Source organism: Pelobates fuscus, chromosome 10 (assembly GCF_036172605.1).
Source record: "Pelobates fuscus isolate aPelFus1 chromosome 10, aPelFus1.pri, whole genome shotgun sequence".
Classification (NCBI taxonomy): domain Eukaryota; kingdom Metazoa; phylum Chordata; class Amphibia; order Anura; family Pelobatidae; genus Pelobates; species Pelobates fuscus.
This window is the reverse complement of record NC_086326.1, coordinates 83,446,631-83,471,663: the sequence shown is the minus strand read 5'-3', so window position 1 is coordinate 83,471,663 and position 25,033 is coordinate 83,446,631. Positions and strand designations below refer to the sequence as shown.

At 41.7% G+C, this 25,033-nt stretch overlaps 1 protein-coding gene across 2 annotated transcripts in view; it reads left to right on the top strand.

Annotated features, from left to right (window-relative positions):
- ADAMTS14 (ADAM metallopeptidase with thrombospondin type 1 motif 14) overlaps positions 1–25,033 on the top strand; it is a 223,474-nt gene that overhangs the window by 170,430 nt on the left and 28,011 nt on the right. For both annotated transcript variants that reach the window (XM_063434909.1, XM_063434908.1), the window contains exons 15-19: positions 4,646–4,729; positions 5,750–5,913; positions 13,435–13,600; positions 19,688–19,820; positions 21,797–22,004. In XM_063434909.1, coding sequence (XP_063290979.1) covers positions 4,646–4,729; positions 5,750–5,913; positions 13,435–13,600; positions 19,688–19,820; positions 21,797–22,004 — 755 coding nt within the window. The remainder of the gene's footprint in view (positions 1–4,645; positions 4,730–5,749; positions 5,914–13,434; positions 13,601–19,687; positions 19,821–21,796; positions 22,005–25,033) is intronic.

Genomic DNA, 25,033 nt, shown 5'->3' with positions numbered 1-25,033 from the left:
GCTGGGCCGCATTCAAGTGGCCAAAATGAACTTTCTCCCTTGGCTACTCTTTCTGTTGCAGGCCATCCCCACCCTAATCCCGAAGTCATACTTCAACTCCATATGCATGGCACTAGGGAAGTATGTATGGAACGGGAAAAGTCCTAGACTAAAATATAACTTACTCACACAGCCCAGGGAAATAGGAGGCTTGACGATGCTGGACTTTTTCCTCTACTATGCCACATGTCACCTCCTCCAGATAATTGAGTGGTCTAAAAACAAAGTACACAAACTATGGAACACAGTTGAGGAAGCAGGTGTAGGGGCACCCGCAACCCTATTCCCATGGCTACCTGGGGGGGCTGGGAGGGACACATCCTTATACACACAAGCCACCATACGGGTCTGGCATGGGATAGCAGAAAGGTACGGCCTCACTTCATACCCATCATCACTACTCCCATTGATACATAACGCTGACTTCCAACCGTGCCTTGATCCAGTGGCGGAACTACCGCGGTCGCAGGGGTCGCAGCTGCGAGCGGACCCGTCACTCCATGGGGCCCAGCCACCCTGTCGACACCTGCGACCAGGGTGGCCGCCAGCATTTTAGTGCGGCCCCGACCAAGCGGAAAAAATGCCGCATTGAAGGAGCCCATCAGGTGGCCCATGCTCTTGGGGCCACCCGATGGCAATGGATTTCCTGGGGCCCAGTCAGCGCTGCAGCACTTTAAGAGCGCAACCGGGCCCCAGTGATGATGTCAGAGCCGAGAGGAAGCTGTTACTACCTCCCAGCCAACAGAGCACCGCGCAGGAGGAGAGGAGGGAGTCAGAGTGGGAGCTCTGACTCCCGTCAGCATGAGGCAGCCACTGGATCCCAGGTAAGTCACTACATTTTTTTAAGTGTGTGTGTGTGTGATAGAGAATGTCTGTATCAGTATATCTGGGTGTATGTCTGTATGTATGTATGTGTGTGCGTGTTTGATGTATGTCTGTGTGTATGGGGGTCTGTATGTATGTGTGTGTGTCTACATGTCTGTGTGTATGTGTGTGTGTATGTATGTGTGTCTGTGTGTATGTATGTATGGGTGTGTTTGTGTGTATCTGTATGTGTGTGTGTGTATCTGTTTGTCTGCATGTGTGGGGGTAGAGGTGTGGGGTGGGGACGTATAGGGTGGGGGGTAGATGTATGGGGGGGGACCCCAGGGCATTTTTGCACCGGGCCCCGTGGTTTCTAGTTACACCTCTGCCTTGACCATACGCCTCTGCCTTGACCCTAACACATTCCGCGACCTTTTCACTGATCCATTGCCTAGACTACACCACATCCATCCCGAGACGGGGCTGAAAACCCTCCCCGATATACTGGGGGATCAACCCTGAACTTTACAAAACCATTCAAATACAAACAGCTGACTAGCTATCTTAAAACACTAGCACAGGGACAGGCGTTGAAACGCGCACCCATGTTATATGAACAGGTATGCATCGATCCAGAGCCGCTCCCGCATGGAGTGTCCTTTCTATACTCCACGCTGTAGACACACATCCCAGTCGAGTCACCGAAATGGGAAACATCCTTTGACCGTAGGTTTAGCGATGGGGACTGTGAGAAAATATACTACCTAACACACAGATGCTCCGTCTTTAGCAAAACCCAGGAGATGGCCTATAAACTGCTTACACATTGGTAATGCACTCCCGACATGTTGCACAGGATGAACCCGGAACATCCAGCACAATGCTGGAGATGCGAAGCCACGGTAGGGACGGCTCTGCATATATGGTGGGAGTTCGATAAGATTCAATACTCCTGGAAGGGGATACACAGCATGTTGCAGGAATTCGCTGATAAGCCACCCCCCCCCCCCTTCGACCCTGCTGCGATGTTATTACATCACACGACATTACCAAGTAATAGATATAAAAAAGATCACAATTAGGATCCTTAACGTAGCGAAACAGGTAATTCCTGCAAAGAAACACCCACACTGGAGAATTGGTTCACTCCGATGGAGGACTTGAGGGCCATAGAGGACTTACACATGAATTCAAGCGACAAGACACAAAAATATCTACACATCTGAGTGCACTGGCTGCTGACACCCCTAACCGTAACATACCATACAAAGGGGGATAACCCCCGCACCTGAGGCAAAACATGACATCGGCCTTCTTCCTCCTCTCCCCCCCCCCCTCTTTTCTCCCCGCCACCCCTTTTTTCCCATACCTGACACCCGCTAGACAGACACACTGTACATGCACTAGACAAACAATTAGGGGTACCACACAAGTCACATTGGTCTCACCTGCCAAAATTTCAGAGTGACCCTTGTGTGCAGATGTTATTCCTTTAATCTCTGATCGCGCAGAGAGAACAGAAATAGTACTGTAATATCATCCTTTAGGGGTGATTGGGCTTAACACAATACTTACAAATGAGGCAACATTGTAAACCTGATGAATGGATTATTCCGGTAAAAGTCCAGAACAATTTGAGGGAAATGGAAAATACAGATAAAATGAAGTAAGCCCCTCAGGAGAAAAGACAGCCAAGAAACAAAAAATATTATGTTAAGTTAAACATACAGTAGTTTTGCCAAATATTGCGCATATAATGAATGCTGACCTCATTCACGCATAAGTGGAGACTCTGATATCCTAAGATTTTCAGATGATAAAGCAGTTGTTTACAATATGAAAGTACTTTTAGTAGTCTCACACCGTTTAGTATTCCAATAGTCTCAGAGGCTTTGCTTCCAAAGACTGTACTACCATACTTTCATGTTACGCTTTCAAACAAACAGTTACACACTCTCACCGACATACACATTGTCACTTACACACTCTCATTAACACATATGCAGTCACTTACACAGTGTCACTTGAACACTGTCACTAACACACACACTGTCACCGACATACACATTGTCACTTAAACACTCTCCCAAACACACACACACACACACACACAGTCACTTACAAAGTGTCACTTGCACACTGTCACTAACACACACACTGTCACCGACATACACATTGTCACTTAAATACTCTCCCAAACACACACACACAGTCACCTACACAGTGTCACTTGCACACTGTCACTAACACACACACTCTCACCGACATACACATTGTCACTTAAACACTCTCCCTAACACACGCACACACACACAGTCACTTACACAGTGTCACTTGCACACTCTCACTAACACACACTGCCACTTGCACACTTTCACTAACACACACACGGAGTCCCTTACACATTCTCACTAACAGAGTCCCCCAGAGGCCGGCGCCCCAGCTGAATGCCTTATTCGCCTAATGGTGATGGTTTAGAGGCAACCTTGGGAGGCTGAAGCACATAGTGAAAGTTAAGTTATTTTTTTTTTACTTGTTGATTACATTTTAATTTTGTTTATCTTGTTTTTCACCTTTAATGGTAAAATGTGATATACACTGTATACAGTGACGATTTACAGCCTCGTAATTTTTTTGGAGTATTACTAGTAAATTCCTCAAGGCAATGATAAATTAATATCTATTGCTCATTCATGTTTCTTTGGTGTAACAGAAAATGAAACATGAAAAATGCTCTAAAGCAGGGGTAGGCAAATGGGACAGTTGCTGATAAACGCTCTACAGCAAGTGGTACAAAACTGCTGATAAATGCTCTAGAGCAGGGGTGGGCAAATGGTAGATATTGTAATTTCCATGAGTCTTTTTACCATTCTAAATGCTGGCAAGGCATCATGGCAATTGTAGTTCCACAACATGTGCGGATCTATAATTTGCTCAGCCCTGCTCTATAGACTTGCTAGAACAACAACAGTCAATGAATGTCTAGGGCAGGGATGCCCAAAAGGAACATCCCTAGATGTTGTAGAACTAAAACACCCATGATGCTTTGCGTGATTGTCCGTTCATGAAAGTGTGCATTTTAGATGAGATTTGGAGTGGCTGACTTGACGTGAGCTAATTCAGCTATAAAACGGAACAGCATGGAATGAATGTCGTTTGTGCTAGAGTTCCATATACAGAGTTGTGTACTTGTGTGTTGCTTGTAGTGACAGCACCCATGCTGTCTTTTTTCAATATGTGCTTCAGGTGATTGTAAGCCTATATTCCTCAGACAATTGGTACAAAACGCAAATGAATACTGTATTAATGATGGTAAAAGTAATTTGCTGTGTCTCTGGAGAGGTAGAACTTGAATTGATTTCCACATGACATGTTTTCTCCACCAATAAACCTAATATGTATTCCTCAGTTTAAGGACATGTTTGTAGAACACAAGTACAATCTGTGTATTGTGGGAGTAGAACTGACTGCATAAGTACAGAAAAGTAAAATTTCTATTTCAGAATTCAATGTTGATTAGTTCCTTTTTTTTGTTGTTGTTGTTTTTTTTACCCTTGTGTTGATCCTATATGCAAATAAATTACTCTGTTTTAAAGCACTCCATTTGCGTTTGAAGCTATATGGAGATGCCTTGCAGGAGTGCAGCAAACAAATTTCAATCTATTCTTTTCATATTATACCATCATAATGTATTTATCATTTTAGTAATATGAATCCCTTCCTGCTTACCAAATATTCAAACATATATATTGATCCACCAAATTAAAACAAATAAAAATAACGCCTTAATTTGTCATTGCAGCTGGAGTTCTAAAAATGTTCGAAATCCCAGCGGGAGCAAGACACATCCACATTGAAGAGACAGAAACCTCTACCAATAACCTCGGTAATATCAAAGGACAACCAGTATGAAATAGTGAAAATAGGCCATTCACTTTTGTATTTGTTGCACAGTGGATTCTAGCATATCTCATTGCTTTTATTTTAGAACAGTTATTGTTGCCATAGGAAAGACATTTATTGTATTTGTTGCCAAGGTAATGTTGTGAGACATGTAAATGACTTAATGTATAATCGACTGGTTTCTGTGCAGAGTATGTTCTTGCAATGTAAAAAATAAAACAGAGTGGGGAAGTGCAAATGGTCATGCAGGTAGGTCATCTCGGTGATCAATGGCTTCACTCATTGCAAATTATGATCATTAAGGAAGCACTTCTGTCAACAGCAACATCATCCGAGCAGTACACGGTCCATATTATACCCATCTTCTACAAATGAAAATAAGTATATACTAAACTTAAAAGCAGATTTAATCTATACAGTATTGGCTACTAAAACAGAGAAAAACTGCACAATATCATTATAGTTTTCAATTATTGTTAATATTATTGGATATATTCCCTAAGCCCTCTCGGTTTTCACCCCAGTGTATTGCCTTCATTAGTCTTAAAGGTTCAATTATTATATATTACCCATTGATTTATACAGATGTACTCATATGTGGAGATGAATATTCTGTAAGCAATTTATTGAGCCCATGTAAGTGGATTTAAAGTGCAGCTTGTCATGCTAAAAACCGCACATTATGAGGTCAATATCAGGTATATATAAAATGTAATATATAAATATAATGTATATAATGTAATCAATTTCAATATATACAATGTAATATATTAATATAATGTAATCCATTTCAAGTATATATACAATGTAATATATACAGTTTTGTACTTTATAATAGCTGCTGCCTCCTCTGTGATTTCTAGTCCCAAATGCATTGAACGATGCTTGGTCTGTAAATTTTAAACACATATTTTGTTATATCATGCTTGACCACTCTTGTTTTATTTGTAATGCCATTGACAGAATTGAATTTAATCAATACATTTGTCTCCTTTTCTTGCAGCAATTAAAAACCAAGCAAGCGGCAATTTTATTCTAAATGCCAAAGGAAAAGAGAACAAGTCAAGGACATTTATAGAAATGGGCTTGGAATGGGACTATGCGGTTGAGGATGGCAAAGAGAGTGTGAAAACAAGTGGACCCTTGCATGAATCCATTGTGGTTTTGGTAAGGTTTTCATGGCTGAGATTAATGGGCGATTCTTCACTCTTATCTTACTACAATGCAGATCATGCTCAGATAGTTACTGACTGAGGACAGAGTTGCAGACCACCTCAAGCTGATTTGCAACAATTCTCTAAATAAATGGAATGTTTTCACAGAAAAATACCTTCTATTGTTTATGTTGATTTTAGGAAATCCTTAGTTTATAAATGTATGGTTTGTTTGCTGCCTTTTCCAAACATATTTATAAACAATGATGTATATTAATGGACCAGGATATTTATTCTGTGCAAGATAAATCACCGATTTCAGCTACAATTTTATTAAAGTTCTATTTTGACATAAACAAGGTAAATGTAAATTAATAATTTATTTTTCTAGCCATATTCTGGAATTTATGTCTATACCAAAGAATTGGTTCTAATCTGTGGAGTAAAATTTCTACTTATTGAAGGCCTTGCAGTTTATTAAAGGGACACTCCAAATACAAAATAAAAAATAATAACTGTTTAGTAGATATACCACAAATGAAAACTTGCATGCATTTAATTATGCATTTATTGGCATTATATCTAAAACAGTTTGTAAAAACTGCACATCTCTTGTCTGCTGCCTTTGCAAGCCCTCCTCTTCTAAGCCCGCCCATACTGTCTGTGACTGTCCAATCACAGACTTCCAAATGCAGCTCAATGAAAAGTCTTTGCAAGGCAAGTGCTCTGAGCAATTGCAGCCTCTTGAGTTGAGTTGCATTTAAGAAATCCAAACTAGGAAGTAACAGTAACTGTTGTCTGCTTGAAAAGCCAGGGGAGTGTAACCAGAATAGTTTATAAAAGTGTCAATTTCTATTGAAATCTGCACTATTTCCAAAATGAAAAAAAAAAGAAGACATACTCTTTACACATAAAGTGTTTTAGTAAGCTAAGGTGCTTTAGGAGTCTTGTTTGTTTGTTAAAACAAAACCATAACAACAACCAAAAAAAACGTGACGCTTACAGTAATACAAATAGATTTGAGTACATTTGCAGCGGCTGGGTGTTCTGTATTATATTGGCATCTAGAAGTAACACAACCACCTCAGAACTCCACTCTTATGCATCTTACTGATACAAAGTCACGCTAGTAGTTGTCTACAAAAGAGTATAAATCAGACACTCTTAGTATAGCAATGATAGGTAAACTTTCTCTATCAATCATTTTATATGTCTGGAATGATTAGCAATTCGTCAGCTGATGACTACCATTAATGCTTGAGAGCCAAGGGTCCAACTTATTTTTGAATTACTAAAGCAGATCATTAGTTCTGCTTCTACACTTTTCATTAATGCCAAGTTCTGTTTTTATATAAGCATTCTCACATGTGAGTCTGGTTTCTTTTAAACTGCAGAAATACTTTTTCTTGCTTCCATAGAAGAAATCACACTCTTTTTGCCAGTTTGTGAGATCCTTTCACCGTTCTCAGTTTGTGAGATTCTCCGTTCTCCGTTCTCAGTTTGTGAGATCCTTTATATCTCCGTTCAGGAGACAAGCCTAGAGAACAATATGTTCATAATAATCATATGAAAGTAATCATACAATATCTTTCATTCTCGTACAGTATCACCCATTGTATAAAAAAATATTATTATTATCTCAGTATCTAAAGTAGTTTGTTATTACCATACAGATGTGCTGGGAAAAAAAAACTTGACATGTGAAACTTCTATTAAATATTTTTTTAAATATGCAGTTCCAATAATGGCTCTCCAGATGTTAAAAAACAAATGTGTTTTTATGTAGCACCCTTTAATTCAAAAATTGGTAACCATGCAAAACTGAGATTTTACATTTGGCATAAAGGTATAGTAGGATTAAATATCCCTGTTGATGACCCAAAAACCTGGGCAGTTCACTTTTTTTAATTAACATACATGCCATTAGCACACATTGCATTTTCATCACATTCAATGAGAGACCTTGAGAACTGAATTGTAAGAAGAACCACCATAGCCAACTCACTGTTAAACACTTCTGTACAACCAGATCAATATTACGGAGTGAGCTTTCTCATCGCATCTTCAACTGAAGGCTTGGGATTAGGTTTTCAGGGAATCTCTCAAAAATGATTTGATAAAAAATACAGAAATACTTTGGTGATATGTTCTTGTCACCATAAACTCTTCAATACACTGTCTATTTCTTTGGAGAATGAGGCAGGGTAACAGAGTAGAATTTTTAACAATAACATTTAAAGAATTTAAGAGGCATCCAATGATTTCTGTGTTCTGAAGTAGAAGTTAGTAGAAACATCTGAAAAGATCTATAAATAAAAGTTCATCAAAAGTGGGTGGATTAGTGGATACTGGATGGAACGCTAGGATTTGCTATAGAAACATAGAAACATAGAATGTGACGGCAGATAAGAACCATTCGGCCCATCTAGTCTGCCCAGTTTTCTAAATACTTTCATTAGTCCCTGGCATTATCTTATAGTTAGGATAGCCTTATGCCTATCCCACGCATGCTTAAACTCCTTTACTGTGTTAACCTCTACCACTTCAGCTGGAAGGCTATTCCATGCATCCACTACCCTCTCAGTAAAGTAATACTTCCTGATATTATTTTTAAACCTTTGTCCTTCTAATTTTAGACTATGTCCTCTGGTTGTGGTAGTTTTTCTTCTTTTAAATATAGTCTCCTCTTTTACTGTGTTGATTCCCTTTATGTATTTAAATGTTTCTATCATATCCCCCCTGTCTCGTCTTTCCACCAAGCTATACAGGTTAAGATCCTTTAACCTTTCCTGGTAAGTTTTATCCTGCAATCCATGAACCAGTTTAGTAGCCCTTCTTTGAACTCTCTCTAAGGTATCAATATCCTTCTGAAGATATGGTCTCCAGTACTGTGTACAGTACTCCAAGTGAGGTCTCACCAGTGTTCTGTACAATGGCATGAGCACTTCCCTCTTTCTACTGCTAATACCTCTCCCTATACAACCAAGCATTCTGCTAGCATTTCCTGCTGCTCTATTACATTGTCTGCCTACCTTTAAGTCCTCAGAAATAATCACCCCTAAATCCCTTTCCTCAGATGTTGAGGTTAGGACTCTATCAAATATTCTGTACTCTGCCCTTGGGTTTTTACGTCCAAGATGCATTATCTTGCACTTATCCACATTAAATGTCAGTTGCCACAACTCTGACCATTTTTCTAGTTTACCTAAATTATTTGCCATTTGGCTTATCCCTCCTGGAACATCAACCCTGTTACATATCTTAGTATCATCCGCAAAAAGACACACCTTACCATCAAGACCTTCTGCAATATCACTAATAAAAATATTAAAGAGAATGGGTCCAAGTACAGATCCCTGAGGTACCCCACTGGTGACAAGCCCAAGCTTCGAATATACTCCATTGACTACAACCCTCTGTTGCCTGTCACTCAGCCACTGCCTTACCCATTCAACAATATTGGAATCCAAACTCAAAGATTGCAGTTTATTGATAAGCCTTCTATGTGCAACAGTGTCAAAAGCCTTACTGAAATCTAGGTAAGCAATGTCTACTGCACCACCCTGATCTATAATTTTAGTTACCCAATCAAAAAAATCAATAAGATTAGTTTGGCATGATCTCCCTGAAGTAAACCCATGTTGTCTCTGATCTTGAAATCCATGTGTTTTTAGATGTTCAACAATCCTATCCTTTAACATGGTTTCCATCACTTTCCCCACTACTGAAGTAAGGCTTACTGGCCTATAGTTGCCCGACTCCTCCCTATTACCTTTCTTGTGAATGGGCACAACATTCGCTAACTTCCAATCTTCTGGGACTACTCCTGTTAACAATGATTGGTTAAATAAATCTGTTAATGGTTTTGCTAGTACACCACTAAGCTCTTTTAATAGCTTTGGGTGTATTCCATCAGGTCCCATTGACTTATTTGTCTTTACTTTTGACAGTTGAAATAGAACCTCTTCCTCTGTAAACTCACGTGTAATAAATGACTCATTTATCCTTTTTTTTAACAGAGGTCCCTTTCCTTCATTTTCAGCTGTAAATACCGAACAAAAATATTCATTGAGGCAGTCAGCTAGACCTTTATCCTCATCTACATACCTTCCTTCTTTTGTTTTTAATCTAACTAATCCTTGTTTTACTTTTCTTTTCTCATTTATGTATCTAAAAAAAGTTTTGTCCCCCCTTTTTACTGACTGTGCTATTTTCTCTTCTGTGTGTGATTTGGAAGCTCTTATAACTTGCTTAGCCTCTTTCTGCCTAATCTTATAGGTCATTCTGTCTTCCTCACTCTGGTTTTTTTTATAATTACTAAATGCTAACTTTTAGTTTTTTACTATTTTGGCCACATCTGCGGAGTACCACAGTGGTTTCTTGAATTTTTTGCTTTTACTGACAAGCCTAATGCAATTTTCTGTTGCCTTCAGTAGTGCAGCTTTTAAATAATCCCATTTATTTTGGACTCCATTTAAGTTGCTCCAGTCTGATAATGACTCCTTTACACATATTCTAATTTTAGAAAAGTCTGTTTTTCTAAAGTCTAAAACTTTTGTTTTTGTGTGGTGTGACTCAGTCACTGTTCTTATATTAAACCACACTGACTGATGATCACTGGATCCTAAACTTTCACCTACAGTAATATCTGATACCAAATCTCCATTTGTTAACACTAAATCTAGTATGGCCTCTTTACGAGTTGGCTCCTCAACGACTTGTTTTAGAGACAATCCCAGTAGGGAGTTTAGAATTTGTGTGCTTCTGGCACAAGTAGCTATTTTTGTTTTCCAATTCACATCAGGAAGATTAAAGTCACCCATGGTGATAACTTCCCCCTTCATTGTCATTTTAGCTATTTCTTCAACTAGTAGATTATCTAACTCTTCAATTTGTCCTGGGGGCCTATAAATCACACCTACACGAACTACTGTGTGATTACCAAATTCTAACGTAACCCAAATGGACTCTATGTTCGTCTCACTAACCTTTATTAGGCTAGATTTTATGCTATCCTTCACATACAGGGCCACCCCTCCCCCTTTCTTGCCTTCCCTGTCTTTTCTATATAAAAAGTACCCTGGTATTGCTATGTCCCAGTCATTTTTTTCATTATACCATGTCTCAGTAACAGCGACTAAATCTACACTATCAGTTGCCATTATTGCCACAAGTTCATGGATCTTATTCCCTAAACTGCGAGCATTTGTAGACATGACTCTAAGCTTATCATTTTTTAACACACTTGCTACAGGCACCTTCTGTCCTTGTTTTGGGGGACAATTGGATTGATGTTTTATCACCCTTTTGCCCCCCCCCTCCTAGTTTAAATACATCTTAGCAAAACCTCTGAACTGCTCACTGAGAACATTTGTTTCCTTTTGAGAAAGATGCAAACCATCTTTTTTGTACAGTTTATTTCCGTTCCAAACAGAGCTACCATGAGCAATAAAGCCAAATCCTTGCTCCCGACACCATTCACCAAGCCACAAGTTAAAGTCCCTAATACGCATCCGCCTGTCATTCTGAGTGTTATGCACAGGCAGAACTTCAGAGAATGACAGTGTGGAAGCAACCTGCCGTATATCATTGGCAAAAACACTAAAAACTTCCTTAACCTCTGAAACCTCATTGCAAGCCAAGTCATTTGTCCCTAAATGGACAAGTACATCCAATTCCCCTTCCTGCTTTGCTTGCTTAACAATATTACAGATACGTCTCCTGTCTCTGTGAGCAGTAGCTCCGGGAAGACACCTCACAAGACCACCATTGTCCATCTCCACACCTCTTATGATGGAATCCCCCAACAACAACTGCTTTCTATTAGGCCTCATCATAGTCTTCAAGCCTCTCTGCACAACACCACTGGCCTCAATGCCTCTCTCCACAACACCACTGGCCTCAGTGCCTCTCTCCACAACAGCACTAGCCTCAGTGCCTCTCTCCACAACACCTCTAGCCTCAGTGCCTCTCTCCACAACACCTCTAGCCTCAGTGCCTCTCTGCACAACACCACTAGCCTCAGTGCCTCTCTGCACAACACCACTAGCCTCAGTGCCTCTCTGCACAACACCACTAGCCTCAGTGCCTCTCTGCACAACACCACTAGCCTCAGTGCCTCTCTGCACAACACCACTAGCCTCAGTGCCTCTCTGCACAACACCACTAGCCTCAGTGCCTCTCTGCACAACACCACTAGCCTCAGTGCCTCTCTGCACAACACCACTAGCCTCAGTGCCTCTCTGCACAACACCACTAGCCTCAGTGCCTCTCTGCACAACACCACTAGCCTCAGTGCCTCTCTGCACAACACCACTAGCCTCAGTGCCTCTCTGCACAACACCACTAGCCTCAGTGCCTCTCTGCACAACACCACTAGCCTCAGTGCCTCTCTGCACAACACCACTAGCCTCAGTGCCTCTCTGCACAACACCACTAGCCTCAGTGCCTATCTGCACAACACCACTAGCCTCAGTGCCTCTCTGCACAACACCACTAGCCTCAGTGGCTCTCTGCACAACACCACTAGCCTCGGTGCCTCTCTGCACAACACCACTAGCCTCAGTGCCTCTCTGCACAACACCACTAGCCTCAGTGCCTGTCTCCATGACACCATTACACTCTGAAAGTGCAGAAAATGAATTATGTAGAACAACAGACTGTGCAATATGCCTTTTATCCACAACTCTAAGTCTACCAGATCCTACAGTAATCCATCTGCCATTCCTAGTATGTCTCTGTGGCAGTGGCTTTGCAGCAGTTCCAGCCTGAGTTTGTTTACCAGATAATTTACAAATCTCAGACTTCAAAAATACAATCTCCTGCCGCAAGATAGAGAACTGTCTACAGATTAGACAACAACTAAACCTCCAAAAAGTGGAACGCGAAACAAATGCATAGCAACTATTACACTGAACTATTACATGATATAAATCCATGTTGTCCTATAACTCACTGCATTCATACTGACTGCCCCCATATTTATTAATTTGTACGTTCGACGACCAGAACCACCAACACATGCAACACACTTAAAGAGTTTATAATTATGTCCCCAAAGCCTACGGGAATTAAGATTACTTTGTTTAAACTAGGGTTCTTCAGGTGCCCAGTTAACGAACAGAACACCATCTCCTATTATACTTGAATGTGCTTTGTGGGTATAATTTGATCAACAGTAACCAGCGACCTAGCCAGAGTAGTCAGCAGTGAGCAGTCCAGAATTTAGTTAAACCCCCACAGAACTAATGTTAATGTATTGGGCCCAATGATCACTATTAAAAGAAATGTAATGCTTTGGGTTAATCGTTGTAGTGACACATTTATTTACTTCAGTTACTTTCCTTACGTACAGAGAGGGATTTAGTATCTGTCTTAAATGTAGAGTCATCATCAGTAGTTCATCATGGAATGTGACATGTAATATATTGTTTTTCTTTTTCGTTCTCTCTCTGTTCTTTTTCTCTTTTCTTATTCTCTGTTTTTTTGTTTTTTTTTATTCTTCTCAAGGCTAATTGTGTCATTTGTTATGCAGGTACTTCCTCAAGATGACGATGGAAAAAGCAGCTTGCTGTATAAATACATTATCCATGAAGACCTTTTACCAATGATCAGCAATAACAATGTTCTCCTAGAGGAGATGGATGGCTATGAGTGGGCTTTGAAAAGCTGGTCGCAGTGTTCCAAAGCATGTGGGGGGGGTATGTGCATTTTATGTTCACTCTTTCTTATGTAACTCAATATTTATTGATGTTTTAATAATATTAATGTTATAATAAGGGAAGGTTAAATATAAATATATGTACAAATAATTAATGAAGATTGAGAGAAAAAAAGTACACAACCACTCTAGAGGAATATAAATAACAGGAACGTTCGATCTTTTGTTTAATGTGATTATTTTGGTTTTATACAGATAAAAGTAATGCGAGCCAAGTGCAACTCTCCATATAATGTTCTTCTGCAATAATATATATTACAAGTATTCTAAAAATTACTTAAACATTGATTGATTTAAAGAAACACAATTGCATTAGGAATACAGATCTATAGTGTCTCTTTCTTAGGGTATTAGGTCATCTCATTCTGGATATCGAGGACTATAAACCATTTGTTCTCTTTTCTTTTCAACTAAGGCTCCTTTGAGGCTGCTTAGCTTTCCACCCCCAGTAAGGTCACAGAGGAGGCAGTGCCTACTCTGCAGATGGTCCAAACCAATGCTCCTCATAGAGGAGCCTAAGGTGCATGCACAGAGGGTGCTGTGTGCGCATTCAAACGTTCTCCTAGAAAAGCATTGAATCTATAGTTTCCTATGGGGCTTCGCATCATGTGACCAAGTCATACTGACCGACACTAAAGGTGGACTTAATCCTGCTTGCCAAGACAATAAGAAGAGAGACATGCCCCCCTATGCTTCTAATCTCGCCACTGCAGTGGGCGGCGGTGTGCTGCTATCAGCGCACTTAACCACTGTACTGCCCCCCCTCCTTTACCTCTTTGGTCTATTTTAGTACTGTTCTTTACCCCTTTTCCCCTGCTCCTCCTCCCTTCCCTTCCTGCTGCCCCCCTGACTATCGGACTAACACGTACACTCCTCTTGCTATCATGTCACTGACACCGGCTTCCTTAACCATACTGTCCATAAACGCTAGGGGCTTGAATAAACCCGAGAGACTAATAGGGGCAATAAGGGATTTCCACAACAGGCGGGCCTCAGTTGTCTTTCTATGAAAAACGCACTTTCGGGCAGGATCTGGACCCAAAATGACAAATAACTATTTCCCATGGGGATACTTTAGTGACTATCAAGGGGGCAAAGCCAGAGGCACGACAATCCTCATACACAGGCGGATACCGTTTGTGGAGGAGGCGGTCATGACAGATGAAAAAGGAAGGTTCCTATTCCTGAAAGGCACGATAGCGGGTCACAGATACACCTTTGCTAACCTGTACACTCCAAATCAGAGACACTATAGGTTCTTCTCCCAAACTCTTCGCAGGTTACAGGTTTTCACTGAGGGTATCCTGATAGTGGGGAAGATTTTAATTTGCCTCTTTACCCGAGGTAGGACACATCATCCGGGTTCTCCCATGTACCCAACACCCTACGGCCATTAGGGCCCTGTTAGCTAGACATCACCTAATTGCCTGTTGGAGAGCTCACCACCCAGACAAAAGGAACTACTCCTTCTTCTCTCACTCCCACAAAGTTTACTGTCGACTGGACAATTTTTTCATGACGCATTACCATCTCCCGACCTTAACTCACGCTGACCTGGACGCTGCAACTTGTCAGACCATGCCTCGATGACAATCACACTTACATCCCCCTTATTTAGGCCCACTAAGACTAAATGGAGGCTAAATGACTACCTGCTTTCCAGACAGGACATTCTGACGGACGCAGGACAAACGCTCCGAGACTATTTTACAGACAACACCCCGCAAAGGTGCTGAACTAAAGAAACATAATGAGGCTAGCATGACGACCCTCATACAGGACATCAGACAGTTGGATACCCTCGATAGAAGGGTTCAGACTCCTACGTAACAGACACAGCTTCTACAACTCCGATGGGACCTGGCCTCTCTACTGAATGCTAGACATCATAGAGACACTTTGCGACACAAGACCTTCTTTTCCCTTCATGGGAATAAAAGCGGGAGGTTATTGACTAGGATGCTGCAAAAACGCAGGCAGCTTACGTACATAGACCGTATTAGAGACAGATCAGACACGCTCCACAGCATACCCAGCAAGATCCAAGAGACGATTAGGGCTTACAACTCCGATCTGTACTCCCTACCACAATCCCTACAGAGATAGCCAAGGGCAGGCTACAGGACACCATCCAATCATACCTGACGACCTATACCATGACTACAATAGACGGGGAGGTGGCGGACCTCTTGGATAGTCCCTTGACTGTAGAGGAACTAGCCCAAGCCGTGAAACAGTCGAAACCTCGTAAATGCCCAGGTCCTGATGGCCTGCCTGTAACATATTTTAAATGCTTTGCAGAAACATTATTATTATATATTTATTATTAATATAGCGCCATAAAATTCCGTAGTGCTGTACAAGGGGTGGACTAACATACATGTAATTGTAACCAGACAACTGGACGTACAGGAACAGAGGGGTGGAGGGCTCTGCTCCATGAGCTTACATTCTAGAGGGAGTGGGGTATAGTGACACAGAGGGTAAAAGTAGGGGTATGAAGGTTGTTAGAAAAGTATTAATTATACCCACACAGGCTCGCAGCTTTTAATGCCATAAGAGAGAGTCAACGATGCCCCAAGCAATCCCTTGCCACACACACCACGATCATCCCAAAGGAGGGCAAGGACGGAGAGCACTGTGGGAGCTACAGGTGCATCTCTTTAATTTAAAAAACTGGTGAGTATAAGTGCTTGATATCTATAATTAGTATCAAATCACTGACAAGGGGTTATTTCCACCCTTGTGAAGTGGATAGTAAAGATAACAGACAGGAGGTGATCAGCGTTTAAGATTATATATACATAAGATACAGATGATATTCTTAGTATATGAATCTATAAGTACAAAGCAAGAAACAGATTATGGTGCAGTACAGTAGATGTTTGTGAAGGGAGTACAAATGGGCCCATTATAGATTCATATACTAAGAACATCATCTGTATCGTATATATAATCTTAAGCGCTGGTCACCTCCTGTCTGTTATCTTTACCATCTCTTTAATTAATTGCAATCTCAAATTACTAGCTAAGATGCTTGCTATGCACCTGCAGCTACACAGACCCTCTCTGGTACATCCGGACCAGGTCGGGTTTATAACGGGGCGAGAGGCCCAGGATAACACCATCAGGGCGCTCGCCCTACTACACAGGAAACTGGAAGCTTTGGAGGGCCTTCTTTTGCTGTCCACGGACGCATTTGACCGGGTTTTGTGGAACTACTTGTTCCGCACCCTGGCTCACCTGGGCATGGGGACACACCTGCGGGGCTGGATAGAAGCACTATACGATAATCCAACCGTGCAACTATTAGTGAATGGGGCTTTAACATCGGATTTCTCGATACACAATGGCACGCGCCAGTCCTTGCCCTGGAGCCGTTTTTGACGGCCGTAAGACACAACCCGGAAATCTGAGGCATAGACGTGGGAGGCACACAGCACAAGATAGCGGTGACTGACAATCTCCTCTTTTTTGTAACAAACCCGGAGGTCACCCTGCCCAATATCCTTATGACCTTTTGGAAATTCAGGGCACTCTCAAACCTGAAAATTAACTTTTCCAAGTTCCACATATTAAACGTGAATATCCCTACGGCGCGAGCGGAACCGCTGAGACAGAGCCATGCGTAAGACCCATTACCTGGGCATCTGGCTGACGAGACGGCGAACAGACATGTTTAAGGAGAACTTTTCCCCAATGTCGGACAGGTTTAGAGATGAAATAAAGGAATGAGCATATGCTCACAAATATTGGTTTGGACAGATACAGGTCACAAAGATGAACTTTCTTCCCAGATTGTTATACTTATTTGAGACAATCTCGATACTGATCCCCAGACCTTTCTTTAACAGACTGTGAACTGCTTTGGGGACTTATGTATGGGGTGGGAGGAGGCCCTGCATGAATTTCAATTGACTGACACAACCCAAAGACCGGGGATCAATGGCCCTATCGGACTTTCACCTGTATTATCAGACGTGACAATTACTGAGAGTAGTTGAATAGTCTCAGCAGGCGGTCTCTGAGCTATGGAAGGGGGTGGAGTTGGGTGAGGCTAAAAAAACGGTTGCTTTAATACCTTGGCTGCCGAGATCGGATTACGAACAGAGATACTCAGCATACACAAGAGACACTCTCCAAGTGTGGTGTCGCATGTTGCCTAAATACAGCCTCTCGGGTTTCCTGTCCCCATTACTACCCCTGACGTACAATTCAGAATTCCCACCGGGCCTTATTATAGGCACCCAGCTTAATGAAGTGGTCTGGGTGCCAGGTCCAGCTAGGTTTAACCCTTTTTTCTATAAACATAGCAGTTTCAGAGAAACTGCTATGTTTATAATAGGGTTAATCCAGCCTCTAGTGGCTGTCTCATTGACAGCCGCTAGAGGCGCTTTCGCGCTTCTCACTGTGATTTTCACAGTGAGAAGACGCCTGCGTCCATAGGAAAGCATTGTGAATGCTTTCCTATGGACTGGCTGAATGCGCGCGTGGCTCCTGCCGCGCATGCGCATTCAGCCGAGGAGGAGGAGAAGTATGGTGCCCTGAGGTAAGTTTAACCCCTTCCACCCCCTAGAGCCCGGCGGGAAGGGGACCCTGAGGGTGGGGGCACCCTCAGGGCACTATAGTGCCAGGAAAACGAGTATGTTTTCATGGAACTATAGTGGTCCTTTAATCCTAAGGCCATCAGAGACATGATTGGGAACCCCCTTCCCAGTCTACACCACCTTACTTCACCAGACTGACTTAAGACACAAACCACTTCTCCAACACCATTACAAGTCTTTAAGTACAACCAAATTGGGAGTTATGTGGAGGGAGAGCTTGCGTACGAGACCCAAACTTTTTTGAAAACATCTGTATGGCTTTGGACCCCTTGCATCATGGGGTATCTTTCCTATACTCCATGCTACAACTCCGAATCCACTCTGAGCACCCTAAATGTATGAGCAAATGGGAGACAATACTGAACCGTAAGTTCAGTGATGCCGACTGGGAGAAAATTTGCTACCTGACAAACCACTGCTCGGTCTTTAGCAACCTGACAACCTGGTATCAAACCCTGGAGGCCCTGCAGTCTGTGTACCCGGAAAATTCAGATCGGTGCTGGAGATGTGGTGAGGAGGCCGGTACTCTTTATCACATCTGGTTGGAGTGTAGGAGGATTAGACCATTCTGGAGAGCGATCCAGGATATGATAGAACTCTTTACAGACGAGCCTCCTGCTACGACCCAGCTTTCCTATTGCTACACTACACTAAGACCCTAAGTCAGCACACAAAAAATCAATCACAATCAGGATCCTGAACATTGCTAAACAAATCATTCCCCAATTTTGGAGGCAACCAACCACCCTTCCCTAGGCCTGTGGTTCTCCCAGATGGAGGAGCTCAGGGCGGTGGAGGTATTACACATGACTGCTGAGAGGAAATCCGAGACCTATCTAGGGATATGGACACAGTGGTTACTGACCACAGCTAAGGAAGACTTCGCTCACAGGTTTAGGACCAGACCGACATAACTGACAATGGAAGACTGATCTGACCCCTCCTCCCCTCTTTCCTATTGTATGAAGTGTCGTATTCTGGTGAATGGGGACCTGGGAGTCCCAATGTATAAAGGCTTTTATACACCCTCTTAGACTCAACAAAGTGATATCTTCCTGTTGATGGGAACCTGTGTGTCTCAAGGTTTACATGCTTACAGAAATACCAATAAAAATATGTTTTAAATAAAATAAAAAAAAAGATATTCACCAGAATATGCTAAAATCTAGTATAGACTTGTTTTGCCTTTAATGACACAGGCACTGTTTAATGTGACAAACAGACATATGTAAATGTTAAATCCAGGAGTAGTTGTTTCTACAGTAGATGAGCAATTTGTGTGACTCCTGTCTTGGAGTAATAATATGTAAAATTTATATAACCGTTTTCTTTTTGAAATACTCATCCAGGTTGATAAAAAAAAGTAGTTAATGTATGTTTTTATGTCAATTGGTAGTGCATGTAAAATATGTCATTATGCATCATTGTGGACTGATTTAGCTAATTGTCTTTTTATGCAGGCATTCAATACACCAAGTACGGATGTCGGAGAAAGGGGGATAACCGAATGGTTCACCGTAACTTTTGCGACAACAGTAAAAAGCCAAAGCCAATTCGCAGACGATGTAACCTCCAGGAATGCTCACAGCCAGGGTATTACTAATTCCATAAACTTTTTTTTTTTTTTTTTTTTTTTTGCGTGTCAGCAACCAGGGGCATGAAAGGAGATGTTCCAGCAACAGTTTGGGCCGGCAGACCCAGAGACTGGAGAAAAGCTGGGACTTCAGATAAATGTGACAGAAGATGCATTTTGTCAGTCCTGCCTGCAAGCAGGCAGCGCGGGCCCCACTAGTAACGGATGGTGTTTTCATGTAGCATCTGAATAACCTGCCGTAATGACTTCCACAGTGTAAGGGTATGCCTAGAGAAGTCTCTGTAAAATGTGAACCGTGTCCCTTCAAAGAGTACAGTGGGAGAGCCTCTAGATGCCCCCATCAGAGTCCGGCACTAATTTGAGCAAAAAGTCTTGAGGAGCTTCCTGAGGTGGTTTTGCAGCCCTGGGGAGACTAACGCAGTATTAAACCACTAGCTGCTTAGCTTGCGTTGGGGTTAGCGCGTAGAGAGCGATTTTTAGCAAGCCAAGGTCAGCATGCTTTTCCATTTGCATTGTTCTAACACTCTCTAGATCTTCCTCCACTATCACAATATGGCTGGTAAGCATGTTGACTTCCTCCCTGACCACTGAAATATCCTCTTGGAACTTTACTCTAATACTAGGACACAGTCTTCCTGCCCTGGGGATACTTGTCCATCCGTGTGTACCTGCTGGAAGGCTGGTGGGTCAGTGGGAAGCTGTTGTTTTCCGATAAGTTTGATGTTAAAGCCTCTGCAGGTGCCATGTTTGAAGTCCCAGGCCATGAGGCTGGTGCATAAAAACTCCAATATCTTGGTCCTTCTTCTCAGTGCTTTTTTATTTAATTCCCGCTTCAAGCACCAATAAGCAGGCTCTAATCATTGAAAAATCATGGCAATCAGATGGGAAGCACGAAGCTGCAATAATGTCTGCTGGCTCCACCCCTATTCCTTAAACTTTTTGCATTGTTTTGTGTTTAATATATAAATCATCTTATAAACATATAGGAGGATATAGCCTGTTCATCTATTTATTTTATTTACAATAAAGGGTTGCACCTTAATTTTGGAGATACGCATCAGCATGACAATGTATATTCTGAAATGTGTGCACTGACTATTCTGCAATATTCCACTGGGGAGAGTTTTGCATAATATGTAGCCTGTGTAGTCTAGTCCATTGTAATTGAACATGCAATTTAATTTATAATTGATAAGAAATACCATTTAATAGCTTTATTTCTGTATTATGCGGTACACTATCTCAGTGGAGTTATAAAAATTTTAACTGTTTCTTGGATCATTTATAATCCAAGACCAAACCTAGAACAACATGTAGGCATGCCGTTAACCAATGTGTTGTTTGTTTTTTCGGCCCTCTTGTTGTTTGTGTTAATTGAATTTGAATTACACACGGTAGGCTCCTGCAGCTCTTGCAGGTTATTAATAGAGCAGGACACAAAATATTCTAAAGACTGTGTGTATTGAAGACAGTTTATTGATTAGATCATTGGATCTCTCTTTACAGTTGTGAAGGTATCATTATTTATTAATTCAAAGTAAACTTCAATATTCAGCTGAATTAAGTCCTTTGTATGGATTCTGTGAGGACTAACACTGTTGAGCTAGAGGGCTAATGCTGCCTCTGCTTCTCCACTATCCCCTAGACCACGTGTAGGCAAGCTTCAACACTCCAAATGATGTGAACTACATCTCACAAAATGCTCCTACAGCCATATTGCGGCAAAGCATCAGGGGTAATGTGGTCTACAACATCAGGAGTGCCACATTTTCTACCCTAGACAATGAAGAATCTGAGATTGGTTAAGTTTAAGAGATGTTTGCTGAAGGTTAATAAACTTATAAATGTGACTGCATTGCATTTCCATATTGCACATGGAAAGTGATGTTTTATGACTTTTTTGCTGCTGCATCAGTAGAGGAAACGAATAAATATGGATATAAAGCCAATTAAACAAGTTTGTTTTCCATTAAAGATGGGTGACAGTGGAATGGGGGACTTGTAGCAAGACCTGTGGCAAACTTGGTGTGCAGACCAGGCTAGTGCAGTGTGTCCAGCACTTGCAGAATGGGACAAACCGGACGATACATACAAAATACTGCACGGCAGAACGACCAGACCACAGACGACCATGCAACCGCTTGCCATGTCCAGCACAATGGAGAACAGGAGCATGGTCACAGGTACTACATTGTGCTTTATCTGTACCTAATTTTATATATATTTATTTATTTTGTATACATACACATACCATATATTGTGGTATTGTTATAACGTAAATTATTGTTATATTGTCCAGATGTAGAACAATAAAGAAACAATACACTCACACACACCTCTCCCCACCCCCAATGGACAGATTGTTCAATTCCTTCATGTATGTGTGGGGGGGACGACTTTTGTAGTGTAAAATATAAAGGCCAATTACATATATGAAATATAACATTATATACATAGATTAAATGCATACAATTACACTTACAAACACATGAGCTCTTAAATAAAACTAGCGCTAATCAAGCTTTGTGGTCACCCTGGCTCCTCCGGGTTAAGAGTTGCAAGTACCCGGAGGGCGTGATGACGTGACGCACGTACGTACGCGCACGCACGCCCTCGTGGATACGGGGTACGAATGGGGGAGGTGAGCGAGGTGAGCGAGGTCCGAGACGCGAGGTCTGAGACACGGTGTATTGGAGAAGCTTTTCCGGACACATTTACAATTCTGCAATCTTTTTTCCTTTTGGCGGACTACCGAAGCATTGAAGCAGGTACAAGCAGAATAAACAGCAGTTTTGAAGTTGCTGATTTAAGCCTGCCGAAAGCTGTACTACTTCCGCTTAAAAAGACTACCATGTTTGGGAGAAACTAACTGCAGACACTGTTAAGAAAAAAATTATCACCTGGTTTGGCAAGTAGTAAATGACAATTATAGGTTGCCTGACTTAGTATATTGAATATTTGTGATATTATTCTTACTTTAGTCAACCCACAGGTATCAATTGTATATTTGTTGGGAGATATAGCTACATATAGTTCCTTTTCTAATTATAAAATCAATATGAAAAAATCTCAAATTTTATCTTTTATGTTAAGTGATGCTCAAAAAGATTCAATATCTAAACAGTTTCATTTAGTTTGGGCCAAGGAAGAGATTGATTATTTGGGGATAAAGATTTCTCTTGATATTACTAATGTGATACAATCGAATTATGAAAACTTATTTAGAAATTTACAACATCAAATGATAAAGTGGAAACGACTAGAACCCTCTTGGATTGGTAGAATAAATATGGTTAAAGCATTTTTGATACCGAAACTTCTATATCTATTCAGGGCAATTCCATTTAGAATTAAGATAGAAACTCTTAACCGGTTTCAAAGTTTATTTTCTAACTACATATGGGCTAATAAACCCCCTAGGATCGCATTTGAAGTACTGCGTAGAAGCTATTCAAAAGGGGGTATAGCCTTTCCGGATATATCTAGGATTCATGAAGCATGCAAAGCTTCTCAGCTATTATTGTGGATTAATTTGAATCAAAATATTTCACCATGGTTTAGTATATAGAACAAGAAACTAGTCCCAGGTATAAACTGCCCATTCTTGTATGGATAAGCCTTTTAAACTTTGCATTGGAGAAAAATCTTTTTTCTAATAATATCCTGAATGACATGGTTATAACTTCAAAAATACTTATGAAAAAGTTAAACTTGAAGGATAGAATATTCTATGATACCCCATTAGAAGTAATACGATATCTATTGATAGATTTTGATATTAAACCCTGGTTTCAATTAGGGATAAGTAAGATCTCAGACCTATGTGAAGGAGATAAATTGATCTCATTCAATTACAATTAAAATACAATATACCTAATAGGGATATATTCAAATATCTAAGATTAAATAACTTTTTAATGTCTAAATTAATATGCAAAGAACATTATATAACCTTCCAAATTACTAATAGTCAAAAAAAAGGGAGTATTGCTAGATTTTCTAGATTATTCGATCTATTGGATCAAGATCTCCAAATCTCTTCTTTTAATAAATGGGAAATGGATATTGGTAAATCTATACCCTTTATAGAATGGACTAGAGCTACTCAATTAGTAAAACAATCTATTCATAATGTAACATTAATGGAAACCCACTTTAAATTAATCTATAGATGGTATCTAGTCCCAGTTAGACTTCATAAGATCGATCCTACCCATACTAAAATATGTTGGAGATGTGGATTAGAAGATGGGACTATATATCATATTTGGTGGGAATGTTCTAGACTAAACAACCTAAAACTACAGATGTTCGAATTGGTAAAATCTATATATGATGGGGGCGGGGCCGGGCGGCCATGCTAGCAGGCTGCAAGTCACCACGGCTCCTGAGGAATTCAGCAAATTTTGGGCAAACACCCACTTAATTCAGCCTGAAACACACTGGAAACTCGTGAAACAAGAGCTCGGAGTGTCCTGGTGCAGCTAGAGCGCCTGAAACCGGGTGACTCTGGGTCCCAGTGAGATGCTCTGGGGCTTGGGGACTGAGGCCTACCCGGGGAGGGGGAGTGGAGCGGACGGCCGCTGCCTCACTTTCAGCCCCGACTAAAGAGACCCACAATGCGGCTGGAGCCCTCCCGGCCCCGTTCACCCCCCCCCCCCTTTGGACCGGTGGGGGTTATCCCGGCCCCCTGAGGCAAGCAAACACCTTCAAGGCACTCCTGGGCGGCTCGAGGCCGACCGCTGACAGCCACCACGCGGCCCTAACAAAATGGCCGAAAGTGATGTAACTACCTTACAGACGGCTGGGGGTGAATCGCAGGCAGACCTCACACACCACGCAGCTGTATCCATGCACATCCCTCGAAAGCAAAGGTGGTAAAGAGGAGAAGACGGCGGTCCACAAACCTGCTGCACATTCAAGCGACAAGCCCAATATGTGCCCTACTTGAGAACATCTTACCTCAGCCTCCTGCCACCGGGTCCGCAGACCCTCACTGGGCGGTCCACTCATAAACGCACTACGATACCGCTACCCACACCCGGATAATGAGGTCTGTGCAGCGTGGGGTCGGTGTGGTCGTGTTCCTCGGCCGTGGGGTGGGTGCGGGTGTTGTACTCGTGCTCGCTCCACGGCTGGGTGGTGTGGCCGCGCCGGCCCTATGCCCTGTAATGGGCCGTTGGGACCCGGCGGACCCTGGATGATCTGCAGG